The following is a 27,382-nucleotide window of genomic DNA, read 5'->3' as shown; positions in this document are numbered from 1 at the left end:
GCATATGAATCAGGGATGATCTGATTTTTCAATCACGATACAGGTACACATAGGATTCGATTGACTTCACGTGTCTATAGGCTACAACACAATAGAGTAAACATGATAGCTGATTGCCATTGTATGTGCAACATCGATCACAAGTTAAAACGACTTCACATGCTAAGACGAAACATGTGGCGAACACTTTTTGAGTCAGCTTTTGTATAAAGTCACAAATGTGCAAAGCTGTCGACTAACAATGGTGACCGATATGCTATCACTGCCTTCAGTATCTTAAAAGGCACTGATGCAAATGAAACACAGTGCATTGGTTGACTGAATAAACATTTAGCCTGCAGAATTCAATTAAAGAATAATAGCACAGCGTGGCGTGCCTTTACACTGCTTCACACTAACACTTACTAATTCACACATAGAGAGAGCCTGAAATGTTGGTTATTCAGCTTGTTACGTTTGAGCAAGAAAGCAGGAGGGGCTGGGACATCTGGGTAAAGCTTAACAATACACCCTTAACTATCACTGGCAATATGAATGGGGACAGCTCATATTGTCATACAGTGACTCACATGGTCATAACGACTCAGCATTTCAAGCAAACCAAGAAATAAAACATGACATTTGTCTATATTCTTATCCAATGTTGCATGGTAGAATCAAACAGGGCAAAGAGTCTTGAGCAATGCTCTGTAAGCTTGTAACGAACTTGGGCAAAGGGGTGCTGTGATCTACTAACTACAATCAGCATGCTAACTTGCTCATAATGACAATGTAAACGTGTTAATGTTGCGTTAAATTTGGCAATCCATTGGAAACTTTTGAGACATGTCACTCAAAACCCCAATGTCACTCAAAAAAACCCTACAGGAAGTCCTTTTGAATTAAATGACACAGTAGGCCTACATTGTAATGCTCCAGTAATGCTTTCTGACTCCAATTCTAGTTTGGGTTTTAGCTCGTTTAGAAACCACTGTTGATTGTTGGTCGGAAACAGGGAAATGAATAGCAGTAGTATACATGCATGTCTGTTTCATTGACCCATCCTTTCACCCATAATGCCTCCCTATATGCAAACTTTGTGGCTCAATAATGACGTCACAATACCTTTTTCCTTTGCTATCGATGCACAGCTGTCAGAATTACTATGGGTGCTAGATGGCTTTGTCACTTGAATGTAAACACATGTTGTTTTGGTTAGGGTTAGGGGTTAGTCCATCTATTTTATCACGCCAAAATGTCTTCATCTAATTAGTAAAACAGTTTATCAACCTGTAAGATGAAGCTCGCTGTTTAAACATTCCCCCCCCCCCACAACACACAGTTGGTAAACACAGCAGCCTAATTACTTTGGTGACTTATCGGACAGGCTGTGCATTGCAATGAATGACCTGTAGTAGCATCTTCAGATGTATTATATATATCAGACGCTGCTGTAGCCAATTCGAGGATGATCCATCTTTTTTGCGAAAAGGACAGCTGGCTGGCATGAATGCCCAGAGCGCTATGATGAGCGGACGTGCTGGAGCACAAGTGATTTCTTTGTTTTATTTTTAACACTCCCTGCTCCCTACTCATCCATTTCCCCCTTTTTACGCTGTCACCTCTTACTCTTCATGTTTTTCTATCTCAGCTTTGTTGTTCTGCTTATGCTATAATTATATGCTTTAGCTTCCTCTTTTTTCTTTGTAATTATCCCTTTATTTTTATCTTGGTTTTCTCAAGGACTTTCTTGGATTCTCATGAAATATATTTTCCAGTTTAATTTGTTTTTGGCTGTGACTGTGTTTGTGTGCATGTGTGCGTGTGTGTGTGTGTGTGTGTGTGTGTGTGTGTGTGTGTGTGTGTGTGTGTGTGTGTGTGTGTGTGTGTGTGTGTGTGTGTGTGTGTGTGTGTGTGTCTGTGTTTGTGTTGTCGAATTGCCAAGTTGTCGAGTGAGGGTCGGATATGTCGGAGGGAAGTTTATTTTCGGACAGGCGGCCGGTTCACGTCTGAGTGTTTGGACAGTGTTAGTGTGTGTGTGTGTTTCAGCGTAATATGAGACAATTTTAGCAGCGCTCGGGTCATTGTCAAATTTCCTCTCCGACTGCACGCCGGCTCTATCGTATCCTGTCGTCCCCTCATGCTCACTCATTCTATGGCTCCCTGAGCTCCCTAACCAAAGTGACAGCTGACTTCAGCTCCTATCATATTAAGCTGACCACACAGGGTTGCTCTCAGCTATGAGCAATATTCTATCTGCATACTTGTTTTGTTTTCTTATTTTCTTTCTTCCTGTGTCTCCGCTTAATGGAAGGATACCAATCCATGACTCACTGACTGGAGTTCAGTCATTAATGTGCTTGCCAGCCGCGTGTGAGCGCTATTGTGAAAGAAATTGTAAAATAGTTATGACACCCTGTGTGCATTTAGGGTCTGGAACTTATCATAAAAAAACTCACCTTGTAATTTACCCTTTTATTTGAACCAAGACTTGATGGATAATAGGCCTTGCATATCGAAACACAGATTTTTTTCATAGTTAATTTCATTTTGACACCTTTTTGTATGTTACCCACCTTTTTACAAAGAGCAAAGAAGATGTACTGATTACCACACACAACAGGTTATTTTTCCTTTTCCCTTTTTGACAAAAGCCAAAAAGGGAAACAAAAGAAATTTTGGAAAATGTAAGATTTTTCGTTGCTTTGGAATGATCCCATTTGCATTCAAGCCCTTGCAAGGTCTGTTTCATATCAAGTACCACCAAGGACCAGCCGCTTGATTTGAAATGAATAGAAAATTAAGGTAATTTGATAGATCTGGCTTTTGTCTATCAAGCGGATGCCATGCTTCTCTCCGTTTGCAATATTTCAATCGCAACAGAGACGGATGCAGAAACGGTCTCATGTGTGAGTGAACAGGGACTGTAAAGGCTACAGAAATATATTGAATACATTCTTTGTTTGATTAAATTAATGAAGACCTCTGTTTTGTGACCGGCATTCTCTTAGTGTTTTTCTTTGCAGGAAAAGTAAATTGAGAGTAAGTTGAGATTTGCAGCTATATTAGCAGAGAACCTTACCTTATGCCATGACCACCCATGCTCTTTAGTGGCATACAAATTGTTTGTGTCTTTTCAGATGCCAATTTGCACTGAGAACGTGTGCATCGGCTCTGTGGTGATGCCCAACCAGCACGTCCGCAAACCGGACGAGGTCAGAACCAAAGAGGAGATCCTTCCACTGGCCACTGACTTCATAGACCAGTACTACACCTCCATTAAAAGGTAAGCACTAGACTGTGACATCATGTAAAGAGTCAGAACTCAATCTTCTAGGGCTGGGTAACATTAGACTGCCTAATACCATGCAACAGAACAGACACAGAAGATCAAACACGTATTAGTATTGTTGGTATTGTGTTATTATTAGGGTGTGTCATTTTTTATTTAGTCACACAGCAAAAGCTACACATTTAATTAGCTTTAACTACTTAGCCTAGCGCACCATTAGCTTAAATCTATAATAACATTGATGTTCTCCTTCGGGGGTAAATTACTTCCATCAGTGAGTTGAATTATGTACTCGCTTGTCTGAATGGCATTTTGTGAGCTTTATGTATCTCAAAATCTTTCACGATCCTCAAGATTATACTTTTGAGCCTAATCAGTGCTCTGTCATGACAAGCAAAAATACCTCACACATCTGACTGAAGATAAAAGCTTCCAGGTTAAAGTTTAAACTGGGGGATGCACCATCAGCACTTTTAGAAGCAGCGTCCACCTATTGGTCAACATTCACAACATAGGCCAATGCCTGGCCAGCTGACACTGAATGTTAACATTAAGAACATGTATCTTGAACACACTCAAACGGCAAGTGACACTAACAAAACCACACAATTGACATTACTGTACATGTACCTCTTGTGGTGTGCTGTGCTTTGATGTAGCCTACATGTTGACTCATTCTGTTGTTGCTGTGGCCCTGCTTCTGTCTACAGGAATGGATCTAAGGCCCACGTGGACAGACTGGAGGAGGTTACCAAGGAGATCGAAGCTTCAGGATCGTACCAGCTGAAAGACACTGAACTGATCTACGGAGCCAAGCACGCCTGGAGGAATGCTGCCCGCTGTGTAGGCAGGATCCAGTGGTCCAAACTCCAGGTAATGTACAGTATGATTATGCTGATATTGATTATTTGACCGAACGTGGATAGTTTTTAACTTCCAAAAAAATATAAATAACTATTGTGCTATATTAAAAATGCTTGAAAAATACAACATGCATAACCTTGGTTACGAATTCATTTTCAAGTTTTGCTTTCCAGGTTTTCGACGCGAGAGACTGCGCAACAGCTCATGGAATGTACAACTACATCTGTAACCACATCAAGTACGCTACCAACAAAGGCAACCTGAGGTAAGCGCGCGCACACACACACACTCACACACACACACACACACACACACACACACACACACACACACACACACACACACACACACACACACACTCACGCACACAAACACACACACACACACACACACACACACACACACACACACACACACACACACACACAAACACACACGCACTGCTCGACTATTATTAACACAAGTCTTGTTTCCTTTTGTTCAAATTTGCCAGTGTTCATTCGTTCCAATGCTCATCTGTCACTCCAAGTTTCCCTTCCTCCCCTCTCCATCTCTGACTCCTCACTTGACCCCCTACAGTCCCATCTGTCAATATGTGTTGTGTCTCTTAACGCTGTCTGTAACACTATCTGCTGCCTGTCTATCCGTCAGTCTCTCTGCACCAACCATTACTGCCCCTGTCAGGGAGGTGGCAGACCTTGCTAACAAGCAGTCATTTTGTCAGACCTGCGCATCGCTCTCCCACTTTCTGCCAAGTCTCTAATCACATGTGACACCTCATATTGGCTTCTTGGATGATGGATAGCTTCTGACTCATTACTACACTTGGCCTGTGCTTCAGAAGGACACAGCTCAGACTGACACACATGTTTGATAAGAGCCAGCGCAACATATAGACCTGGTTTTTTGGTGTGATTTTTCCAAATAATAAATTGTCGAATGAATATAACCTGCGTTTTCACCACCTGGCAAACCCCATACCTGAAAAGTCTTAAAGCTGATTTATAATAAAACATTAGTACATTATTAGGCATTAATGAATCAATTTATTATAACGTATAACCCCTTTATAATTCAATATTTGGAAGCAATATCAAACTATTGCTGTACAGTTGGCATTATAGTTACTTGGATCAAAATAAAAATATGAAATGAATTGTTCAGCAGCATAGTAATTTACAGTCTCAGCTCTTCATCTTCCTGCAAATGTAGACGGCTAGCGGAAGTGGCCCAGATTCACACCAGCTGCTGCGACTAACCACCAGCTTAGCCGTATTAATATGTTTTACCCGGTCATGACATTTCACTGGGTCATAGATCAGACCAAAGGTAGCTGAGCTTTGGAGTCCTTTGACATTACATAATTAAAAACAGCCTTTGGGCAGATTATACGTGCACGACACCACCAGTCTGTGTTATCAGATTAATGTACTTACATTCATATACTGTACATCATCTAATGCTTTGTTGCAAAGCCTCTTACTTTATAAAGAGTGTTCACAGTGATACAGTGGTAGGAATGTTGTTCTAAAATGTTTAATTTTTTTGCCAAAACTAGTAATAAAATAATTAATGCTAACATTGTTATCCATACACATTATTGATGTGCTGTATTATTATTATTATAAAAAAAAAATAATAATCTGTATGTTTTTCGCAGGTCGGCAATCACCATATTCCCGCAGAGGACAGATTGCAAACATGACTTTCGAGTGTGGAACTGTCAGTTGATTCGTTATGCAGGCTACAAGCAGCCGGATGGAAAGATCATGGGAGACCCTGCTAATGTCGAATTCACTGAGGTACACGAGTGGAGCTGAGCAATTTGAAATCGATGAAGACAAGCTACAAAAAATAATGTTCTATTTGCACTATCTTGTTTTGCATTTCATTCAGCTCTCATGTTGCTTGTGGTCCCTAGATCTGCATGCAGCTGGGATGGAAGGCTCCCAAGGGTCGTTTTGATGTCCTGCCTCTCCTACTGCAAGCCAGTGGGAATGACCCTGAGCTGTTTGAGATCCCAGAAGACCTCATCCTGCATGTGCCCATCACACACCCAAAGTGAGTTATACTTTCCCTGTTCAGCATGCATACAACATACAGAATCTAGGTTAAAAAGGAAGAAAGGGGGAGCGGGGGGGGGGGGGGGGGCTGCACAAAAAGTTATCCACCCACTCACAAATCTCTTACCAACTCTTCTTAAATAATGGGTTTCTTTTCATACAACATTTTGTATTGGGTTATTGTTACATTCCAACTGGGCTTTATACACACAGGGAGCCATACTTTATCTGTTGCTATGCCAACTTTTGTGGTAACCATGGGACACTGAGGTTTCAAGCTTCCTCCTGTGTAATTCTTCTGTGTTTACTTCTTAGAAAACTTTTCTTGCTTTGGAAGCTGCTGCACACGTCACACTGTCCTTGAGATATTAAAGGTGGAGTCAGCGATTCTGGAGAATGCTTGTGGTCAAAATCATCTCTTGTCAAAATCAGTCACGATGCGCTACCTGTACATGCTGTGTGTGCGCTGAGAAAAGATCCATTGTTAATGCACAGCCGAGGCTTTGTAAACAGGCATGGTGTTAGCTCTGGTGGCCCCTCTTTGTTTAAAGACCTTTTCTTTTACTTAACAGGCTGTGTATTAGTCTTAACACTATATCTTTTTTCCAAAGCACACAAGAAGATATTCACTGATTTGGAAGAAAGAATGTACCTTTTCCACAAGTTATTCTAGTATGGAAGACGAAATGTTATGGAGGCAAAATAGCAAAAATCTATCCCATCTATATCTTTCTCATAATCACAGTAGAGCAGTGGATATTACTGCTACACTCGGTTTCACACATAGAGACACAGATGCCAACAGACAGAGCCATCGCCACATCGCTACACGCTGCACAGAGCATTTCACAATCCCTTGACACACTGATCTCTCTGTCAGACTCCAAACGACCACCAGAAATTGGCATGTCTTGCTCTGTAGCCTGCATCCACTGGCCCTCAGCTCTGAGAGTAGCTTGGCACTGGCTGTGCGACCACCAACAGCGTGTCTCATCTTTACACAAGATTACACTGAGCGCTGCCTATAATACACTGAAGGCAATGTTATCAATCCCCCCGGAGGGTGCAAGGCGTGAGTGGTGGGGGGTAGAATGCGTCCCTGCCTGCACTGTCCAGCAGCCCTGAAAAGCTGCCATTGAGTGGTTTCTTTTTGTTAATGTTGGTTTTGGCTGCACTCCTTTTTTGTCATACTATGTGTTTCAGGGATTAATGTCCGTGCCCACAAATATAGTCAGTGATTGATTGTGCATATTGCCAATAGTAAGTAAGGATTATTTATATAGTACTTTTTCAAACATACATAGACAAAGTAAACAAATAAAAACAATAAGGCAAGACAGACAGGAAGACAGACGTCTATAAAAAGGCTTGCATGAATGGGTTTTTGAAAAGCAGCTGAAAAGATTTCAGAGGATCGGCAAATCTGACAGATTGAGGGGGAGATTATTCTCCGGTTTTTGGGCTAAAACTGGGAAAGCACGATTTCCTTAAGTTTTGCAGTGGGAACGAGGGATAGATAAAGGGCACAGGTTTGAGGAACAGAGCGATCAGGGACTGTAATATGGTCGGGATGTAACTAAGGTGCAAGATTGTGTAGTGTATTATATAAGTGATCAACAGGATTTTGTAATTGATTCTAAATGTAATTGGGAGTATATGGAACCCAATGTTGGACATTTCCCTGACCTCAGCAGGGATTGTATTGGAATGAGTTAGTCAGGTTACCTGCTGGTTCTCAAAAGCATCAAAGAAGAATTTAGTTTAATATTCTCAAAGAGAGGAATATAAAGTATTGAATTCCGCTGCAAAGTATTGAACTTCCTTTACAAAGGTCCTACATTTATTGATTGCCCTTTTAAATACTTGGAGAGGGCCCGTTTGTGACAAATATTTTTGATATACACATACTTCTCAAAGCTATTTTCACAGTGTATCAATGTGAGTTTATAATAATGATAGTTATTTAGAATTCAAATTTTTACGTGGCATTAAAAAGGATATATAAAGTATTGGAGGTATACAGTGACTTAGTTCAAATAGCTGCATTTCACCACAGGTCTTTTCCCCCTTGTTTTTTGCTGTGCCCAGGTACGAGTGGTTCCAGGAGCTGGACCTGAAGTGGTACGGCCTGCCTGCGGTCTCCAACATGCTGCTGGAGATCGGGGGCCTGGAGTTCACCGCCTGCCCCTTCAGCGGCTGGTACATGGGCACGGAGATCGGCGTGAGGGACTTCTGTGACAGCTCGCGCTACAACATTCTGGAGGTAAAGTGTGTGTGTGTGTGCCGGGCCAAGAAAAGACACAGAGCCAGGCTCCGTAGAATGTGGTGGAAGATAATCAAGAGGCACAGATTGACTTGAAGCCCTTGTACGTGCGGGGAGAAGAGCATGTGTTGTGTCACCAAATGACCCAATCAGAAGGCTTTTGTTCGTCCAATGTGCAACACTGAGGAGAAAGCTGATTAACCGCACTTGACAAGAAACAAAGGCACACACAGACTCTCTTAACATAGATTACAAGAGTATGATTTTGCAGTGTAATCATGCTAAATTATGTGACTTGCTATGCATTTATATAGGCAATCGTGTATTGCATGAATATTGGTATTTGGTGAAGCAAATGTGAGCCCTCTCTGTCGCAGTAATCCCCAAATTACTTCAGGGGCTATGATTTTTTTATTTTTATATGGCAAATCATTTGGGCAATCATACTATCTTTGTGTCCTATTCAGACAAGTGGAAGAGAGTTACAAACTCAGTAAAGAAAAGAGTGGTCTCATTGCCAAGGGCACTGCTTCCACCGAAGCTGGCAGCATGAGAAGGATTTGGTGGATTTGAGTCATTTTAGCCACTGAGGCACAAAAAAAGTGTCTTCTTCAGCGAGTTTAAAGATTAGAGGCGACTGAACTTTATCATACGCTGTCACGGATGCTGGAAGCTTCACATGCGACGGATCCTCGGCCTGTAACTTCATTACCAAAGCTCAAAGGACATGTAGCAGCAGTGGTGTTTATACATTTAATTATCCTAGTTTGTGTTGCCAACATTACCAATGTTCCCAGTGTTCCCGATTCAAGTTCAGTCACAAGTCAATAGAGAAAGAAACATTTCAACAGTTGTGGTGGAACGGTGACTTTACTGTCACACTAAAATGATTCCTTCTATATTATCTTAGGAGGTTGCTACCAGGATGGACTTAGACACAAGGAAGACTTCCTCCCTTTGGAAAGACCAAGCACTGGTGGAGATTAACATTGCTGTTCTCTACAGCTTCCAGGTTGGGGTTCACCTTCATGTGTTTGTTTTTTTATTTCTATTTTTTTTTTTAGCGTTTTACTTCTGGCTAAACATGTTTCTCTTTATTAAAGTTAGTTATTTATTTCTGTCACTAATGAGTCACATCCAGTGAAAAACAATCTCAGTGGAGTATCCTTGTAAATGTTCTTGAAAAACATATCGTATTTGTTTGTAAAAATGAACCCAACTGTGACCAAGATACATATAGGAGCTCATTGTCTGTCTTCTACTTTCAGACATGCAAAGTGACCATAGTGGACCACCACTCGGCCACAGAGTCCTTCATGAAGCACATGGAGAATGAGTACCGGGTTCGGGGTGGATGTCCTGGGGACTGGGTCTGGATTGTGCCTCCCATGTCAGGGAGCATCACACCGGTGTTCCACCAAGAAATGCTCAACTATCGGCTCACTCCTTCCTTTGAGTACCAGGTCAGTAGGGGGTTGGAGGCTGGGCATCAACGCAATTATAGACATGCAATCATTTTTACAATCTGCTTGACTGCTAAGCGTTAGCAAGCTATGTCATTAAGTCATTAACTTCTTTAACTAAGTCATTAGCATTGGAAAAATCCTACCTGGAGTACAATTAGAGCAGGCTAGTTCAAACTGAAAGAGTGCACAGCAAGTTGTGAATAGAAATACACTGAATATCTCAGATGCAATTTCTCAGTATCTTGGACTGGATTTTAACCTCACACAAACACAACCTCTAGATTGTCATTTGTTTATCCAATATGCAAATAGTCTGACCCCTGGAACACCTACGTGTGGAAAGGAGTCAATGGGACGCCCACAAAGAAGAGAACCATCGGATTCAAGAAGCTTGCCAAGTGAGTGTGCAGTCATAATGAATGTATTAGACAAAAATGCTTGAATTTTAAGAAATGAGTCATTTGTCTTCTTCCTGCGTTGAGAAAAGTTAAGGTTTAAATTGCGTCCCAACGATGTCAACAGTGATACACCTGTACTGTAAGATGTGTGTGTGTGTCTGATAACTTTTCATTTTAAACAAGTAATCAATTTCCTGACTAAAGTTAGACACAAGGGATGGAAGCTGGTGAACTCAGCTGTGAAATTCATCCAATCAACCCCTCGGGGAGTAATCATAGCTTTGTCAGTGTGTTTTTGCTTGCGTATGCATTGCACTTGAGCTTGTGTGTGTTGTGCTATTAACGTAATTGCATTCAGGATATAACAAGCTAGGTAATCACGATTGTCATCCACCCGCTACCTCGACACCATGTCTGCTGCCTGATGAAGTCAACCACACCAGCCTCATTATTTAAATGTGTTGTCAGATGTATCAACATACATAGAGGGGTCCTCTGATTACGGAATAAAGGTTGCAAACTGTTTTTGCTCAAATGACCAACTCTGGACAATGCAATTCTTTGTAGTGTCTTTAATAGCGTCTCTTATCGTTTTGCCTCTGCAGAGCTGTGAAGTTTTCAGCCAAGCTCATGGGCCAAGCCATGGCCAAGAGGGTGAAAGCCACTATTCTGTACGCCACGGAGACGGGGAAGTCGCAGGACTATGCCAAAACTCTCTGTGAAATCTTCAAGCACGCTTTCGACGCAAAGGTAAACACTAATGCTTGCTCCTACCTTGCATCATCACGTCCCCCGAAATGTTGGGACACAATGGGCCATTGTAGGGGCATATAATTGGAAAAGTAAAAGGAATTCAAAGACATGGTTCCTATATCATCCCTCACTCACCCACGCACCCCCACCTGACGCTCTCTGGCTGACAAAGTCGAGCAGATGCCAGCTGAGCACATAGCGGGCGGCAAGGAGAAGAAAGTGTGTCTTTTGTCACATTTTCTTCTCTCATGCAGCAAAGCGCCCGGGGTCGGAGGCAAAGATTTAACCAGTGGAGCGTTGAGCGGAGAAGTAGTTTAAGACAAGATCCTGAAGCACCGCTAGCTGTGCAAATCAGTTCAGAAGGATGAGAGAGAGAGAGAGAGAGAGAGAGAAATCTAAACATGCTCCTCTAAATCATCTCCCCCAGTGTGATCAATCATACAAGAGACTTGTGCATGCAAGTGTGTGTGTGTGTGTGTGTGTGTGTGTGTGTGTGTGTGTGTGTGTGTGTGTGTGTGTGTGTGTGTGTGTGTGTGTGTGTGTGTGTGTGCGTGCATGCGTGCGTGCGTGCGTGTGTATGTGTGTGTGTGTGTGTGTTTGTGTGTGTGAGGAGTGGGTATCAGTAGATGGATCGCAGGGCAGATGCAAACGCCCGGGGGGGGGCAAATCCTCGTTGTTTTTGCGGGGCTGAATCCTGTCTATTCCTTCCTTCATGCCTTTAAATTGTGTGTGTGTGTGTGTGTGTGTGTGTGTGTGTGTGTGTGTGTGTGTGTGTGTGTGTGCGTGCGTGCGTGTGTGTGTGTGATAAAATGCGAGAGTGCATGCCATTCCGTGGCAGACGAAACACCATCGTGTTGAGTGGTGTGCACCACGGATGCTTGTTGTGTGGCAGCGGCACATTATCATCTCGTTAGAGGCGAGGACAGAGCGGACATTACAAACTTCCTGCTCCGCCGGCGGCTGCGTGTTCAGCCTTAATTCACACGCTCCAGTCATCTGTCATGTGGGCCTGTGTGTGTGTCTGGGAGACCACAGAGAGATAAAGACCGCACAATGCAAGTGGAGCCTAATGCTAAAACATGATGCTTTTTTTTCTTTTCTTGTTTTACTTTCTTTGCTGTGCTATCCGTAGGTCACGTCAATGGATGAATACGATGTGGTGGACCTGGAGCATGAGACGCTGGTGTTAGTAGTGACCAGCACGTTCGGCAATGGTGATCCACCTGAAAATGGAGAGGTGTGTGTCTTAATATATCAAGTGTGCTTAAATGTGCACTATGTAACTGTGGGTGTGTCAGAGAAGTGAATATTATCTTCTAATAACTGGATAAACAAACTTTACTCACAGGAAAATTGGATCCCTAGAACACGGTTTGAAGTTAGAAAGCTACCTGACAAGTTACTGTTTCACTGTCTATGTTTACAGCAGCTGGGCCCACAGTTTTCTCTCCAAACATACTCCAGTCTTAAATTTGGACCCAGGTGCCTCAAAATTGTTTTGTTTTGTTTTGTGATGATAGAATTATTCAATACTAAGAATTACATGCAGACTTAACTGGCAGCTGGGCCTGCAAATGTAAACAAATAACCCTTCCCATAAAACTACATAGTGCACCTTTAATCAAGCACAGGGCAGATGAGCATGTTACTAACAACTTTTCTTTTGGTTACTGTAGAAATTTGGAGGTGCCTTAATGGAGATGCGCCACCCGACATCCAACACAGAAGATAGGAAGTGAGTTGTGTCCCTCGACTTGCCTGTGCTGGTGTGTGTTCCCATTGACTTCTTGCCTTCAGTTACATACATGTGTGTGTGTCTCATCTCTTCCCTTTCCCCACCTGCACCAGGAGCTACAAGGTGCGCTTCAACAGTGTGTCGTCTTACTCGGACACTCGCAAGTCCTCCAGTGATGAGCCGGAAGTCAAGATGCACTTTGAGAGCACCGGACCGCTCGCCAATGTCCGGTAAATAAAACCATAAGAGAAAACAAGATATTGGTCATCTGTAGGTTATATACTGCTCTTTTCAATAAAGGTCAGTTTCTTCTTTTCCTTTTCTTTTCTTTTCTTTTACCAAGATGTGACATGTCTTTTAATCTGCAAATCACAAATGCCTGATGTCTAATTTATCGATTGATGTATTGGATAATCATTATCAATATATACATTATGTCATTATTATTTGTATGCGTCATGCATAGTGTTCAAAGGAAAAAAAAAATCTGCACCCAGAATTAAAAAAAACTGACAGATATAATTGAGGTTGTTTTGCAGAAATGGCTTTGCATTTGGAAGCAGTTACAAACAAATCAATTGGCAGCACAAGGCACATTTAAACAGCTTTGTACTTACGGGGGTCATACAAAGTTATTACACAAGTTAGAGATTTGTTTAGCTGTGTGTGTGTGTAGCTTGTGCAAAAAAGAACATAATGAAGTGAAGTAGCAATTTTAGAGGTCAAATAATCGTCACTGATTGATTTCCCACTGGGTTTGCCTAATCATTTTTCCTACAAACACAATAATCTGAAATGAGAACTGTTCATATTTTTCACAAATTGTATTGTGAGCCGCTTGGAAAGGGGAGCGTTTTTTAGACCTTAGTTCAAATTTGAACCAAACTCATTAACCTGGATTGACTGCTTAACAGCAAAACAGCAGAAGGAGGATGCGTCCATCCTATTGCATGTTTACACATATCCTAAATCAGACAGGAAGTATTTTCTAAATGTGACGTCTGTTTTGTGCAGAAAAACCGAGTTTCTAACATGGGCTCTGTGTCAGTGGTTTTCCGAATGTCAGTGTTTTTTTTCTCACAGTCTCCATTTCTTTCTCTGTGCTTGTGTGTGTGCTTGTGTTTAGGTTCTCAGTGTTTGGCCTTGGCTCGAGGGCCTACCCACACTTCTGCGCCTTTGCCCACGCTGTGGACACACTGTTTGAAGAGCTGGGGGGGGAGCGCATCCTACGCATGGGAGAGGGAGATGAGCTGTGTGGCCAGGAGGAGTCATTCAGAACCTGGGCCAAGAAGGTTTTTAAGGTGGGTTTTCTCCAAAGCCCTCTGAGCTTGCTTTGGTTAATTGTCTCCTTGGAATGGAAAAAGGTTTAAGCTTAAGCTCATTATTCGCATGATGGTCTTTGATATTAACATGGTTCATATGCAACAACATGCATTAAAGGTTCTGTAGATTGCTTGTTGGCAAAATAACTTTTTGACAAAATCAGTGAATATCTCCTCACGATACGCTACCTGTCCGTACTGTGTGTGTTCTGAAAAGAAATCTGGTGTTATTACACAGCTTGGGCTCTGTAAATGGGCATGTTGCTAGCTACAGTGGACCACTTTAGTTTGAATACCCTTTGTTTACATGCCAGTTTACAGAGCCTAGGCTATGTACGTATTAACACTAGATTTTTCTCAGCGCACACACAGTATGAACAGGTAGCAGATCGTGAGAAAATATTGACTGATCTTGACAAAAAAAGTGATTTTGACAACAAGCATTCTCCAGCATCACTACCCTTACACCAGAAAGCCCTTGTACTGCTTATAAATAACACGTTAAAGTAGCATTTTGAAGGTGTTTACATGACTTACATGACAGTAAAGCTTGTGGAGGTAGTCCTTTTTTAGAAGAGTAGAAAAGATCATCTTCCAAATCTCTTGTTATTCCTGTGTGGGTGTGAGGGGGAGGGGGGGGGCTTTGAATATGGGTTGTGCTCTTTACCTCTGGTTCCGTGGTTTGCATGTGAAGGCTGCCTGCGACGTGTTCTGTGTCGGCGATGATGTCAACATTGAGAAGGCCAACGACTCCCTGATCAGCAACGACCGCAGCTGGAAGAAGATGAAGTTCCGCATGACGTACACAGCCGAGGCCCCGGCCCTCACAGAAGGTAAAGTCATAATCCTTCATATACTGTATATATATATATATTTTTTTTTTCATTTAACCTTTATTTATACTCGAGAGATCAATTGATGGGTGACTCTCATTTGCAGTGATGTCGAGTCAAACAAACACACAATAATGCAATATACTGTAGATCAAATACACACAAAACTGATAGAGAGACAAAAACAATTGAAACAATTGAAACACTTAAACAGCGATGTAGAATGGCTGCAATTAAAACGAAATGGGTGAAATTGCAATATAGCCTAATTCAAACAGTTAAGTAGAGTTTGGCAGATTTAAGATAACATGTCTACTTTCGTTAAAGGATATGAAGGTATTTATTTGAATTTGTTGCTGTACGTTGTTCCGTCAGGAGTCAAAAAGCCAAAAGTTTTTAGATAATGAGATATATTCTGTGCAGTGGTTAACTTTTTGGCTTTTGCATGGTGCAAAAAACAACCATACAAGCTGTTATGAGCTAGTTAAAGCTGATATTAAAAGGGCTTAATAAGCACTGCAGCACTAAATGAACACAATATCTCTACGGAGGGATGGTAATGTTATTGATCAAGACCAAATGACTCATTCGTTATAGTGCCTGAAGCTGAGATGTGTGGCTCTGTTGCAAAGTGAAAATTGATAATGCAGTGAAGTCCGTTTCTTACCCTAAAAAGTCTTGAGTTCTAGTGTTCAAAATGTCGGTCTGAAATAGCTCTGTCACCTCATTTGCATAAATTAATTTGGTAACTGATAGAAATTGAAATGAGATAGAGATTGTGAACTCATCTTGATGCTAGGCGGGCAGCAGCATGCAATATGAGTGAATAATGACTTCCAAGATAGTGCATTGACAACACACATTCAAAAATTAAAGGGGAAAAAATGTAATCTCCTTCACTCAGATTTTAAAAAAATACAAGGTTTACTGAAGCCTTTTTGCTGAAATCTGATGTCAGAATATACCCTTTACACGGGATCAACCACAACAGTTCACATAGAGCAGGCAGTACTGGACATTTAACATATGAACTGTAGTTTTCATTAAACTAATGCAGTATCATAAAACAGTCCTGCAGTACATCATGCCTTTGTGAGGGGTATAATGTTCAGTTTTTGTTGAAATTGTTTTGGAGTGGTGCTGATTCAATTTGGGAAAGTTCTTTCTGTCATCTAGCCTACCCTGAAAGACATGCATAGGGTGAACGGAATTATAGAAACACCTGAAAGAAATCTGTTATTTTTAGTAACAGTATATTTCATAGATAAATGTATCTCTCTAAATAATGTATGTGATGTGTTTTTTTCTTCCGTCTGCCAACAGCATTGTACGGTGTTCACAAGAAGAAGGTCTATGGAGCAAAGATGCTTGAAGCTCAAAACTTACAAAGTTCCAAATCCAAGTAAGTGTGTTCTGACACCTGAAACACTTTCACAGGAAGTAAATAAGTCACATATCGGTCTATTGTCGTTTGTAAGCTCGTGAAATAATGTTTAATCGATCTAATGCACTCATCTGCTGTACAACTCCATCATTGGGGTTTACTTTGGTGTGTAAACTAATGCAGAACAGACTGAAAAATGGTGATGTTTGTTCCCCCTAAATCTCCAATCTCCTTTCACAGTCGCTCCACCATATTTGTTCGACTCGACACAAACAACCACGACAGACTGAGCTACCAGCCCGGCGACCATCTGGGCATCTTCCCTGGCAACCACGAGGACCTGGTGACGGCTCTCATAGACAAACTGGAGGACGCCTCGCCTGTCAATCAAATCATCAAAGTGGAGTTCCTGGAGGAGAGGAACACTGCACTGGGTGGGTGATGCTACTAAGGGGTTGCTGTTTTGTCAAAATCAAACCATGAAAATGTAAACAGTCTCTCACGACATTTTTTGGGTGATGCTGCATATTGGCAAACCGTTGTAGTGCCATAAGTGTGATTTTCACTGTGACAAGGACGGTAGGTGTGCTCAATCAATCAAAGACAGAGAAAAAACAATCTTGCTAATCACTTATTGCAATTCCTGCCTTCCTCTGTAAAATGCTCTCTCCTGTTGTCACAGACTACAGTAGATCGTCTGGATCATCCCAGGCTCTGTAAACTGGCATGTTGCTAGCTAGAGTGGCCTCCTTTTGTGTGCATACCTAGTTTACAGAGCCCAGGCTGTGTATCAACACCAGCTTATTTTTTAAGCGCAAACACAATACGGACAGATAGCAGATCATTAAAAATATATTCACTGATTTGGAAAAAAAGTGATTTTGACAACAAGCATTCTCCAGAATAACTGACTCCACCTTTAAAAAAAACACAAACTCTGTATGTCGGTCTGTTGGGTGCTGGGAAGATGGCATACAGTAAGTGTATCAGTACGTTCTCAATGTAAATGGAGAAATAAACTGAAAAGTGGTGTAGACCTGAGTGGGACTGCGGAGTTGGGTGATATAACTATCTTCCATGATCACTTCTGGTCATGTTTCATTGGCTCCACTGATAATATTAAATATGAATAATTGTAGCTATAACCCTTCCATCTTTGTTTTTCCTCAGGTGTCATCAGTAACTGGATGAGTGAGACCCGTATCCCTCCCTGCACCATCTACCAGGCTTTCCAGTATTTCCTGGACATCACCACCCCACCCAGCCCTGTGCTGCTGCAGCAGTTTGCCTCTCTGGCAACCAATGAGAAACAGAGAAAGAAACTTGAACTCCTCAGTAAGGTAAATTCACTCAGTCTTAAAGGCCTATTTCACCGGTGGGAATATGAAGGTGTATTGAATTCTGAGATCCTATGTAGTATAAATGTGCAAAAAAAATGAAATTGGTTCATCCTAGCCTGAGAAAAGGCAGAAAGAGTGTTTTATGGTCTCACTGTCTAACCCTACATTTCTCTTTCTGTGATGTCACAGAAAGTAGTAGGGTTAGACAGTTAGACTACATAGGATCTCAGAATTCAATACACTGACCTTTGGAACTATTGAGCGGCTTAGCCTGGATCATGACCAGACACACAAGGGATTTGTAATTTATGTGCGTAGGCTGTGTCCAAAAATAAACCATACTATCTTTTTTTTGTTGCTATTTCTGAGCCATTTACTTTACACTTTGCAAAGCGCAGTTCTATAAAAAGTCGCCATATGCTTGAGGCGCAAAATAACAAACATGTTTTTGCCATCAAAATATGGGTAGATAGTTTTCTGTGTCAGGAAGCAGATTTGATGCACTTTGCACTGATGGCAATATGTGCAGTAGGAGTGAGTTGGCTCCAAATTAAAGCTGTTGATCGTTCTTCTTACCCTTCCCCCCCTCGCAGAGCCTCCCGCAATTCACTCTCCATTTTTGTCAATGTGTGTAAAAGGCAAGCTGAGGCCAAGCAGTGACTCACGTGCTAATACATCAAAACATTGTCACCCAAGCAAGAGGGAAAAGATGCAAGGCTGAATTCAGAAAAAGAATAAAACCTGTAGAAAAGGAACTGCAGATCATCCTTTATCCTGTGTGTGTGTGTGTGTGTGTGTGTGTGTGTGTGTGTGTGTGTGTGTGTGTGTGTGTGTGTGTGTGTGTGTGTGTGTGTGTGTGTGTGTGTGTGTGTGTGTGTGTGTGTGTGTGTGTGTGTTGCATCTGTGGACAAAAGGAGGGATTTGTTTTCACTCATTGTATTATTATATTTATAACATTTGAGAAACAGTCAAATGTGTTTGTTTTATTGCTGTTTCCAAAATAGAGAGAAGGAGCAATCCAAATGTATCTCTCATGTCTTCAATACATAATCAGACTATGCACAATTCCACAACCCCATCTGTTAATCAAGGTTGAGAAACCCAGGCCAAATTAAACCTATGCTGTTGGAATCATTCTAATTGTGCATACGGTGCTTCAAAGTTTGCCCCAGGCTCCGGCAAGGGGAGACCACACCGCACTTCTTAATGTCCATGCGCTCAATCATTAGCAGCTTGAGAACAACTGAAACATTGGGGACACATGGGTTTCTTTGAGCCTGGTAGCAGTGCTTTTAAATCCATCTCATCCAAATGTCAGTGATGACGCAAACAAACAAACAAACAAACAAAAAATCTGTTCTGCAGTGTATGTTGAATGGCTGTGCTTTGTCCTTCCTATCCCAGGGCTTGCAGGAGTACGAGGAGTGGAAGTGGTACAACAACCCCACTCTGGTGGAGGTTCTAGAGGAGTTCCCTTCTATCCAGATGCCCTCCACTCTGCTGCTCACCCAGCTGCCCCTGCTGCAGCCAAGATACTACTCCATCAGCTCCTCTCCTGACATGCACCCCGGGGAGATACACCTCACCGTCGCTGTGGTCTCCTACAGGGCCAGAGGTAAAAAGGACCTGTTAGTCGTTATTTTGGGCTTATTTCTCTGTTATGAGGAGAACTGCTCTGATCAAGCCATGCATTAAAGCTATAGTGCGTAACTTTTTTTTCCATATTATGAATGACTGTTACATTCAAGCCATCCCCAAATGAGTTGACACAAAGTTGACTAAGTCTATATCAGCTCCACAAAACACTCTCTGTTTTTCTCAGTACGGCATGCTGAGAAATACTTGCCATACTGGTGTCACCCACTGACACTAGTGCAGGAGCTCAGAAAAATCCCAAGAATCTCCAAAAAAGTGTTTCAGTTGTTGACCCAACTGCTAAGAAAAACCCTGGATGTACAGTTGAAGGTATGAAATCCAGACGCGATCACAGAAGGCTTACCTCACGTAGATGCGTTGACAGTGTTGTTGTAATTCCTCAAAATTCCTCATGGGGGCGACAGAAGTTACACACGCTTTAACGGCCGTTTTCTTGATGTGCTGTATCATTATTACCCTTTGGTTTCTAGTAAAATGTATTTAGCTCTAAATTATTACTCATGTCGTGTGTAGATATTTTACTTTGTTTCAGTTTATGTTGTGGATTAAAGGCATTGTACTGAGGCTACTTCAAGGTTGCTGCAAAGACGTGAAAAGTCTAATGACTCAGCCTCTCTCAAAACGCTTTAGATGGCTCAAAGAACATTTATAGGACGTTATCTTGGATAGACATTCTGCTATATAGGGCAGCCAGACCACGGCTGTGATTACAAGACACTGACGTAGAAACACCTTAAGAAGAGTATTTATCTGTAGAGATACGACACAAACACAAATGACAGAAACACTTAAGTATATCATGAGGTTTGTATATCTTCCCTTTTGAAATTGATATCTTCAGTCTTGGCATGTCAGCTAATCTGCACACATTACGAAATGCTATCACTACACAATATTTTCTCTAGTAATGTGTACTTGTGCAAACATGTTACTTTGATTTAATAGCCATGGTTGAATAACTATAATTTCCCTGTGAAGAGAGAGAGAGAGAGAGAGAGAGAGAGAGAGAAAGAATGGCCCAAGCCTAGGAAAATGTGTCAGGGCCACTTTTCTCCTGTTAGTGAATGCACTCAAAGAGAGTGGGAGGAAAAAAAGGTAAAGTGGTTGCTTGGTAATCATCCCTTTCAGATGGAGTGGGACCCGTCCACCACGGAGTGTGTTCGTCGTGGCTCAACCGGATAGAGAAGGGGGAGACGGTGCCCTGCTTTGTCAGAGGGTAAATATCACTATAGTTTTTCCAGGGAATTTCTGAAAATGTTGGATGCAGCACTTGTTGTTTGGGAAAGTGGCCTAAGTTGTGCCACTTTTTTCTCAAAGTGACTTTAAAGTGATGCCTTGACAGTAAAGTCTCCAACTCAAATATGTACATATTTTTCAGGGTGTTGTGCATCCCTGGCAATAAACACTTTGGATCTGGAATAAATTGTTGAAGAAATATAGCTTTCGGAAAAAAAGTTGTCTTGTGGCACAACTTGCCCCCGGTGTGGTGTAAGTTGTGCCGTTGGAGAGAATACCATGGGGTAAATTGTGCCATTGTTATATATCTCATAAACTGTAATGCAAGACAAATCCATTAGACAATCACTTATTTAAGGTGTATTTAAAGTAAATAAAGTAAATATTTGACAAAGATTGAAGGACAATTTTCTTAAACAAGGCCTAGCAGATCTAGGTGGTTTTACCTGCAAAGCTCACGATGACAAAGTCACCATCATCATCTTTCTGGCCATCTGAACTCTCATCAGTGGTGTCGTTAAGTGGAATTGAGATGTCAGTCTCTTCTGAGCTACTGTAGACAATCACTCTCTTTGGGTGACCAGCGTATACAGCCATGCCAATGGCACAACTCTCAGAAATGTACTTTGCACTAGCTGCTCCGCCCTTGTAGAACCAACTGCCACCTGGCATATACGATTCCCCCTCCATTTCTGCCTTTAAATCAAGGCTCAAAACCCATCTGTACACCCTGGTTTTTCCTCCCCATTAACTATCTTACCTCTGCACTACTATCTTTGTTTATATGTGGATGTCTGGGCTTTATGTCTTTTATTTTGGTTATTGTTATTTTACCTTCATGTTTTACCTATATGCAATATGTTCAGCACTTTGGACAGTGCAAACTGTTATTAATGTGCTTTTATAAATACATTTTACTTCCTTACTTACTTATAACTCACCCAGGCCCTCTGGCACAAATCACCCCAACCCCAGAATGTTGGATAATAAGCATGATGCAGCAGTTTAGGGCTGACATCGTGCTAACTATATAGACACAAAGTGTAGCATACTAAAGCACTAAGACATCTGTCAAATGTTTTCAAACGTGTCTATAATTGTTCAGACACAATAATCAAAAAACCTTGATCATGGAAATTTTACTTTGAAAGGCAAAACACAGTTTTCTTAGCTTAAATGTGCTTATATCTTATTCCATGTTTCTCCCCTCTTTACAGGATGAGTTAAATGGATGGCTCTTCTTAAATATGTGGTCAAATTTCCAATTTCTTCTATGGTTTTCTAGAAACAAGGGGTGGCACAACTTCCCCACCGGCACAACTTAGGCCACTCTCCCCTATCATGTAAGAACAAAAGGTCGACATTTTGGGGTGACTTTGCTTTCTTGGCCAGTTAATAGATGAAGAGATTGAGACAACACTGATGTCTATATGCTTAATGTATTAAGGTACTGCCGGATGCTGGCTCTTACTCTTGTAATGAGAGCGAATATGTGCATTTCCCAAAATGTCAAGATATTAATTCAATGTGCATTTGCAAGTTTCATTGTCCCTTAAACATTTTTTTTACTTCACTTATTAATTAATTAATATTTCTTTGTTTATTGCATTGTTTCAGTGCACCATCATTCCAACTTCCCAAAGACAACCAAGCACCTTGTATCCTGGTGGGTCCAGGAACTGGTATCGCCCCGTTCAGAAGCTTCTGGGAACAGAGACTATATGACCTGGAGCACAACGGTTGGTTCCCTTCTCAGTCCTGATGTTTTTATTTCCACCTAAAATAATTGCAGTGGATTTTCACTTCTGCTTGTCGACCTGCTGAGAGAACCTTCAGTTTGATGGATGTGTGTAAGAAAAATCAGGATGAGCTCATGAATGTATTCTTCCATTTGAAAAGCTGTCACATGCATCACCGTTCATAATTTAAAGATTCAGATCCAATCCCTGTCAAGAGATTTCGATGATGTGTAAAAACAGCAGACGTATACCATAGTCTAATACTACTACTCAACTCCTGCCTTGACCCTGGCCTTATTCTTTTAGGATTTGAGCTGTGCCCCATGATCCTGGTGTTTGGCTGTCGGCAGTCGGAGATGGACCACATCTACAAGGAGGAGACCATCCAGGCCAAGAACAAAGAGGTGTTCAAGGAGCTCTACACGGCGTATTCCAGAGAGCCCGGCAAACCAAAGGTACATACAGGCTGCTAAACGGACCCTTAACTGTGCATGAGTCAGCTGCTTGTCACAACTCTCTCTCTCTGTGGACTTCTGTGTGGGTTTGACATAACAAATCGAGTAGAGAAAGGGCTGGATATAAAACTGCTGTGGTTATATTCTGAGGACGTACACTCGCTCAAATTGACATCATAGTTTTCCATTTTATGACTTTTTTTCCACAGTTTTTATTCAAGTACGATTTCTTTCTTCCTCTTTTATTGCAGTCCAAAAAACAATTTTCCATACTCGTACATGTATTGAGTCCCTGGACACACCAACAAGTCATTCAGTTTGCAGTTTGCAAATTCTACATCATTTCATTGTTTTCCCTCGTGTGTCGCTTGTATCCTGAATGCACACTCGTCATATATCTCCTCTGCCTCTCCGTCAGAAATATGTCCAGGACGTCTTGCGCGAGCAGCTGGCGGAGACGGTGTACCACTGCCTGAGGGAAGAGGGAGGACACATCTATGTGTGTGGAGACGTGGGGATGGCCGGTGATGTGATCAAGGCTGTCCAGCAAATCATCAAGCAGCAGGGCAACATGAGCCACGAGGACGCTGGCTTCTTCATCAGCAAGCTGCGGGTAAGAGAGAGAGAGGGGAAACGGTGCAGTGCAGTCCACGGTGCATCGTCGATAGGGTTGCAAAGGGGTGGAAAGTTTCCGGTAAATTACCGGAAAGTTTCCAGAAACTTTCCACGGGAACTTTCGCTCGGGAATTTTGGGAATATTCAAAATTGGAAATTATAGGAATTAACAAAATGGCGGTAATTTAAAAACATTTTTTTCATAACCAATCATAAATCTAAACTTTTAAACACTATGTTTGGTCATAGGCAGACATCCATGCAAAATAATACAATCAAAAAACATTACATTTGAACAGATTTATTTGTAAGAAGAACTTTATCAAGTTGATTATTTTATGAACAATCAATAATTTCACTGAACAACAAAAAGATGAATGTTGAGTTAAATATTACTCATCTGTCTGACCCCACCCATTCAATAAATAAAGTCAAATGTCCCCCCACCATGTGATGGAGGAATGCACAGAGCATGTAGAGGACATGGCCTCAGTACCCCTGCAGTAGGATGTGTGCTATGTGCAATTTGCCAAGTGTACTTGCATAAAATCTGGTTGTTTTAGTCAAGATTATGCTAAAATGTATTATCCCCAACTATATTTAAAATCAAAGCTTAAGCCTCTGTAAACCTGGTCTAGTAAAAATCAATTTATGATATCAAGTTGGGTTTCTCAATAAACTTTAAAAAAAAATCTGATTTGAAATTAAATGTTCATAAATATATTAAAACTTAGTTGAAAAAACTGCTTTTTACAGTCTAGAACGTTTGCCTGGACTGAAATAACATAGTTAGAAGAATTTAGTGCATTTGGGCTGCTTTAAATTTTGTAAATTCCCGTTTATTCCCGTTAATTCCCATAAATTCCCGTTAATTCCCATGGAAAGTTTCCAACTTTGAAAATTCCCGGAATTTTGCAACCCTAATCGTCGACAATATGATGTTCACTATTAAAGCCCCTGTAAACCCAAATCCACAAGATATCTCTGTCTATGTAATCTGGGGAGTTTGTTGCATGATAGTAAGTACTGAAAAGAGGTATTTATCAATCAAAAAAGTAAAGATATTGTGATTTAAGTTCAAACTACTTTACAGAAATTCATGAGGCGGCCTATGCTCTTGTTCTTATGACACAATTGCCATTATGAACCAATCACTGCAGTTCTCTGCCTGAACATTCTATAAAAACAATGACTGTTACCATGGAGTTTATAAAAACCACACCCTCACAGTCCTGTCAAACAGTTTCGACAGTAAAAAAGCAGTTTTTTAACTAACTAACTAGAATCAGTGTGACTAGAAGTTTAGATCTTAAGCTATCTAGTGAGGCAAATGCTGTAAACAAAGAAATAGTCTGAATCTAGAAACGGTTCTTTAATGTTTCTATGTACAGTATTCACTATTTCACTTACTGTCATATACTCAACAATATTCCAAACAATGTCACATTTTCCCCTATTTCTCTGTCTCCTTTCCCCACCCCACTGTATCCAGGATGAGAACCGGTACCATGAGGACATCTTTGGTGTCACCCTGCGCACCTATGAGGTCACCAACCGGCTTCGCTCAGAGTCCATCGCCTACATTGAGGAGAGCAAAAAGGACTCAGATGAGTAAGTGGTTTGTGTCTTTGATTTACTGCCGGTTGATTCAATAGGTTTAACCTATTGCCAAAATGAACATGAATAGTAAGTTTATAGATTATGAGATATCTTCTGTGCAGTGGTTCACTTTTTGGCTTTTGTATGGAGCAAAATACAACCACAGAGTTTTAGAAAAGTCAGATTTTGTCATTTCTTGCCTTCAAGTGGATACTTTGCATTGCAACATATTATATTACAATATAAAAATACATTTGACATTATGGGATGCTATACCAAGGACCACAGAGCCACCAGAATTGGAATCATTAAAGAGTACCCCAGAGATAATAGCATTGCACCCCTGTACCGCTGTCAGACTCACAATGGAGAGGTAAAAAAAGAATCGATGCAGCAGAACTAGAGATAACATCTTTTTTATTACACACGTCTGTCTTGTCATGCATCGCCTCATTACCCACCATGTAGCGTGAACACTGAACTGTCAGTGTGATGCCACTGTAGTATTGGCTAATGTAGCATCGAGCAGAGAGGGGGAGTGTGACACATGTGACATCACATGAGGCAATTTATCAGATTCTGTGCATCTTCCACTGAAGCCTCAAAAGGCATAATGCAGGCTTTATAACATATGCTCTCCCCGAGACCTGTAAACTAACTTTGAAGTGTAAAATCATTGCACATAAGTCTCAAACCATAGCATTCCAGAGACCAGATCCAACCCAAGTTCACAAGGCCTTTCATTTGGGAGGGATTGTTTCATTTAGATGAAAGGCTGAAAAATCAGAGCATGAAATTTGACTTTTCATTTTGCATTACGCCCGAACTTGCAACATTAATATTTTGGCTATTCTTTTCAAATTTCGTTTTACGAGACAGTCCAACTTTCAGTCCAATGCTGTTACGGGCTTCAACATTTAAAATGTTGTATTATATTAATTAAATCAGGATTTTCTGTCCAGCTGTGAACAAAACCCCTTGCTGAATATTCAAACAGGAAACTGCTATGCTAACCGGGATAATATATTTTTCATATTTATTAAACAAAAAATTAAATAGCATGGCATTCATCAAATGAAACCATTAAATACTGTATAACTCTCATTCATGTATTCCTTTTTTCATTCATACAGTTTATTGTTATTCCCAATGGTTCATTGTTAGGAGGCTTGGTAATGTGTATCCACACAACACATAAAAAATAGGATCATTCAATTTTTGTCTACACCACCCCCCTGAATTGTGTGGGTTGCCTTAGATCTTAGTTGTGTTTGAACATTCATTCATCTATTTTACCTCTTAGAGCCTTCCTTTCCATTAAATATTCCCGCTGGTTTGCTCAAATTTTAGGGGGAAACAAATTGTTTCGTAACAGCCCATTGAGATGTATCTCATGCAAGTCATATAACCGACGCATGAGAGATGTTTGTATGAATCCAATCCCAATGTGCAACCTGTAGTTGTTGGCGTTGCTGCTGATGTGGTATCACCCTGAGTGTCAGAAGAAAACAGAGTGGGTTGCCATAGGAACCTGTGGAGGGGGGGGGGGGGGGGCTTTAAACTAACAGGATTAGCGTGCAAGCGAGTGGCTCTGTTCCATTTTTTCTTTTTCTGTTTTTGTTTCCGCCCGTTATTTGTGCATATTCAAGATTAGACACTCCATATACCCTTTGCCGTGAGAGCGAAACAAGGGCCCTACAAAGCCACTATGGCTCATTAAGCACCAACATAATGCATCACAGACGATGGGTTTTCTGTGTGGATTGTCACTTGAATTTCACATTTGGCCATCAGAGCTCCTGCTAGCTGGATGAGTAATGACTGTAACATGTCTATTTCCATGTCTCTGTTTCTCTCTCTCACTCTCTCCCTCTTTCTTCTCTCTCTCTCTCTCTGTCTGTCTGTCCATTTTTCTGTCTTCTCTCTCAGGGTTTTCTGCTTGTAGGTTGTCCGTGAATCGGAGACTCTTCTTGACTCTAACCAGTCTGGAGGACACAGCAACGCTGGTTAAAGAATACTGTGCCAATTTTTTGTACTGTAAAAAAAATAAATGGGTTTGTTTGTTTTGTTTGTTTTTATACCACTTTAATGTATTTGTTTGGGCTCTTTGCGATTTTGTCTGTAGCAAGTTGGAAATGTTCCGTTTTTCTGAGAATCTGTTTTTTTTGCTTGTCGATGATACTTCCAAGACTTATAAATTGATCATTTTGGTTCATAATGTGTGCAAATAGTGTAATGACCTGCCTCATTGTGAATGCATGACCAAGACAAGAATATACTCAAGAAATATTATATACTGTCTGTGTTGTTGTTACAGTTAAAAAAAGGCTTTTATTGAGGTTTTATATTTATGAAGGAACGTGTGGCATTGATATATCGAACTCACAGAC

General features: G+C 41.1%; 1 protein-coding gene across 2 annotated transcripts in view; it reads left to right on the top strand.

Moving 5' to 3' along the window:
• Positions 1-25,008, top strand: part of nos1 (nitric oxide synthase 1 (neuronal)) — a gene marked incomplete at both ends in the record, with an annotated part of 34,165 nt that extends 9,157 nt beyond the window's left edge. Inside the window, 24 exons of one of the 2 annotated variants that reach the window (XM_080042148.1) lie at positions 3,120-3,265; positions 3,982-4,144; positions 4,309-4,400; positions 5,796-5,937; positions 6,057-6,196; positions 8,287-8,461; positions 9,372-9,473; positions 9,730-9,924; positions 10,240-10,325; positions 10,931-11,075; positions 12,211-12,315; positions 12,755-12,813; positions 12,927-13,043; positions 13,940-14,114; positions 14,830-14,968; positions 16,292-16,370; positions 16,593-16,786; positions 17,523-17,692; positions 19,097-19,307; positions 20,477-20,564; positions 22,202-22,323; positions 22,630-22,778; positions 23,197-23,391; positions 24,886-25,008. In XM_080042148.1, coding sequence (XP_079898274.1) covers positions 3,120-3,265; positions 3,982-4,144; positions 4,309-4,400; positions 5,796-5,937; positions 6,057-6,196; positions 8,287-8,461; positions 9,372-9,473; positions 9,730-9,924; positions 10,240-10,325; positions 10,931-11,075; positions 12,211-12,315; positions 12,755-12,813; positions 12,927-13,043; positions 13,940-14,114; positions 14,830-14,968; positions 16,292-16,370; positions 16,593-16,786; positions 17,523-17,692; positions 19,097-19,307; positions 20,477-20,564; positions 22,202-22,323; positions 22,630-22,778; positions 23,197-23,391; positions 24,886-25,008 — 3,312 coding nt within the window. Of the gene's footprint in view, positions 1-3,119; positions 3,266-3,981; positions 4,145-4,308; positions 4,401-5,795; positions 5,938-6,056; positions 6,197-8,286; positions 8,462-9,371; positions 9,474-9,729; positions 9,925-10,239; positions 10,326-10,930; positions 11,076-12,210; positions 12,316-12,754; positions 12,814-12,875; positions 13,044-13,939; positions 14,115-14,829; positions 14,969-16,291; positions 16,371-16,592; positions 16,787-17,522; positions 17,693-19,096; positions 19,308-20,476; positions 20,565-22,201; positions 22,324-22,629; positions 22,779-23,196; positions 23,392-24,885 lie in introns of both variants that reach the window. The other variant, XM_080042147.1, reaches the window with a different exon arrangement.
• Between the last annotated feature and the right edge of the window lie 2,374 nt (positions 25,009-27,382).

Source organism: Ammodytes marinus (assembly GCF_949987685.1).
Source record: "Ammodytes marinus genome assembly, chromosome: 2".
Classification (NCBI taxonomy): Eukaryota; Metazoa; Chordata; class Actinopteri; order Uranoscopiformes; family Ammodytidae; genus Ammodytes; species Ammodytes marinus.
This window is presented reverse-complemented; position numbering and strand designations above follow the sequence as displayed.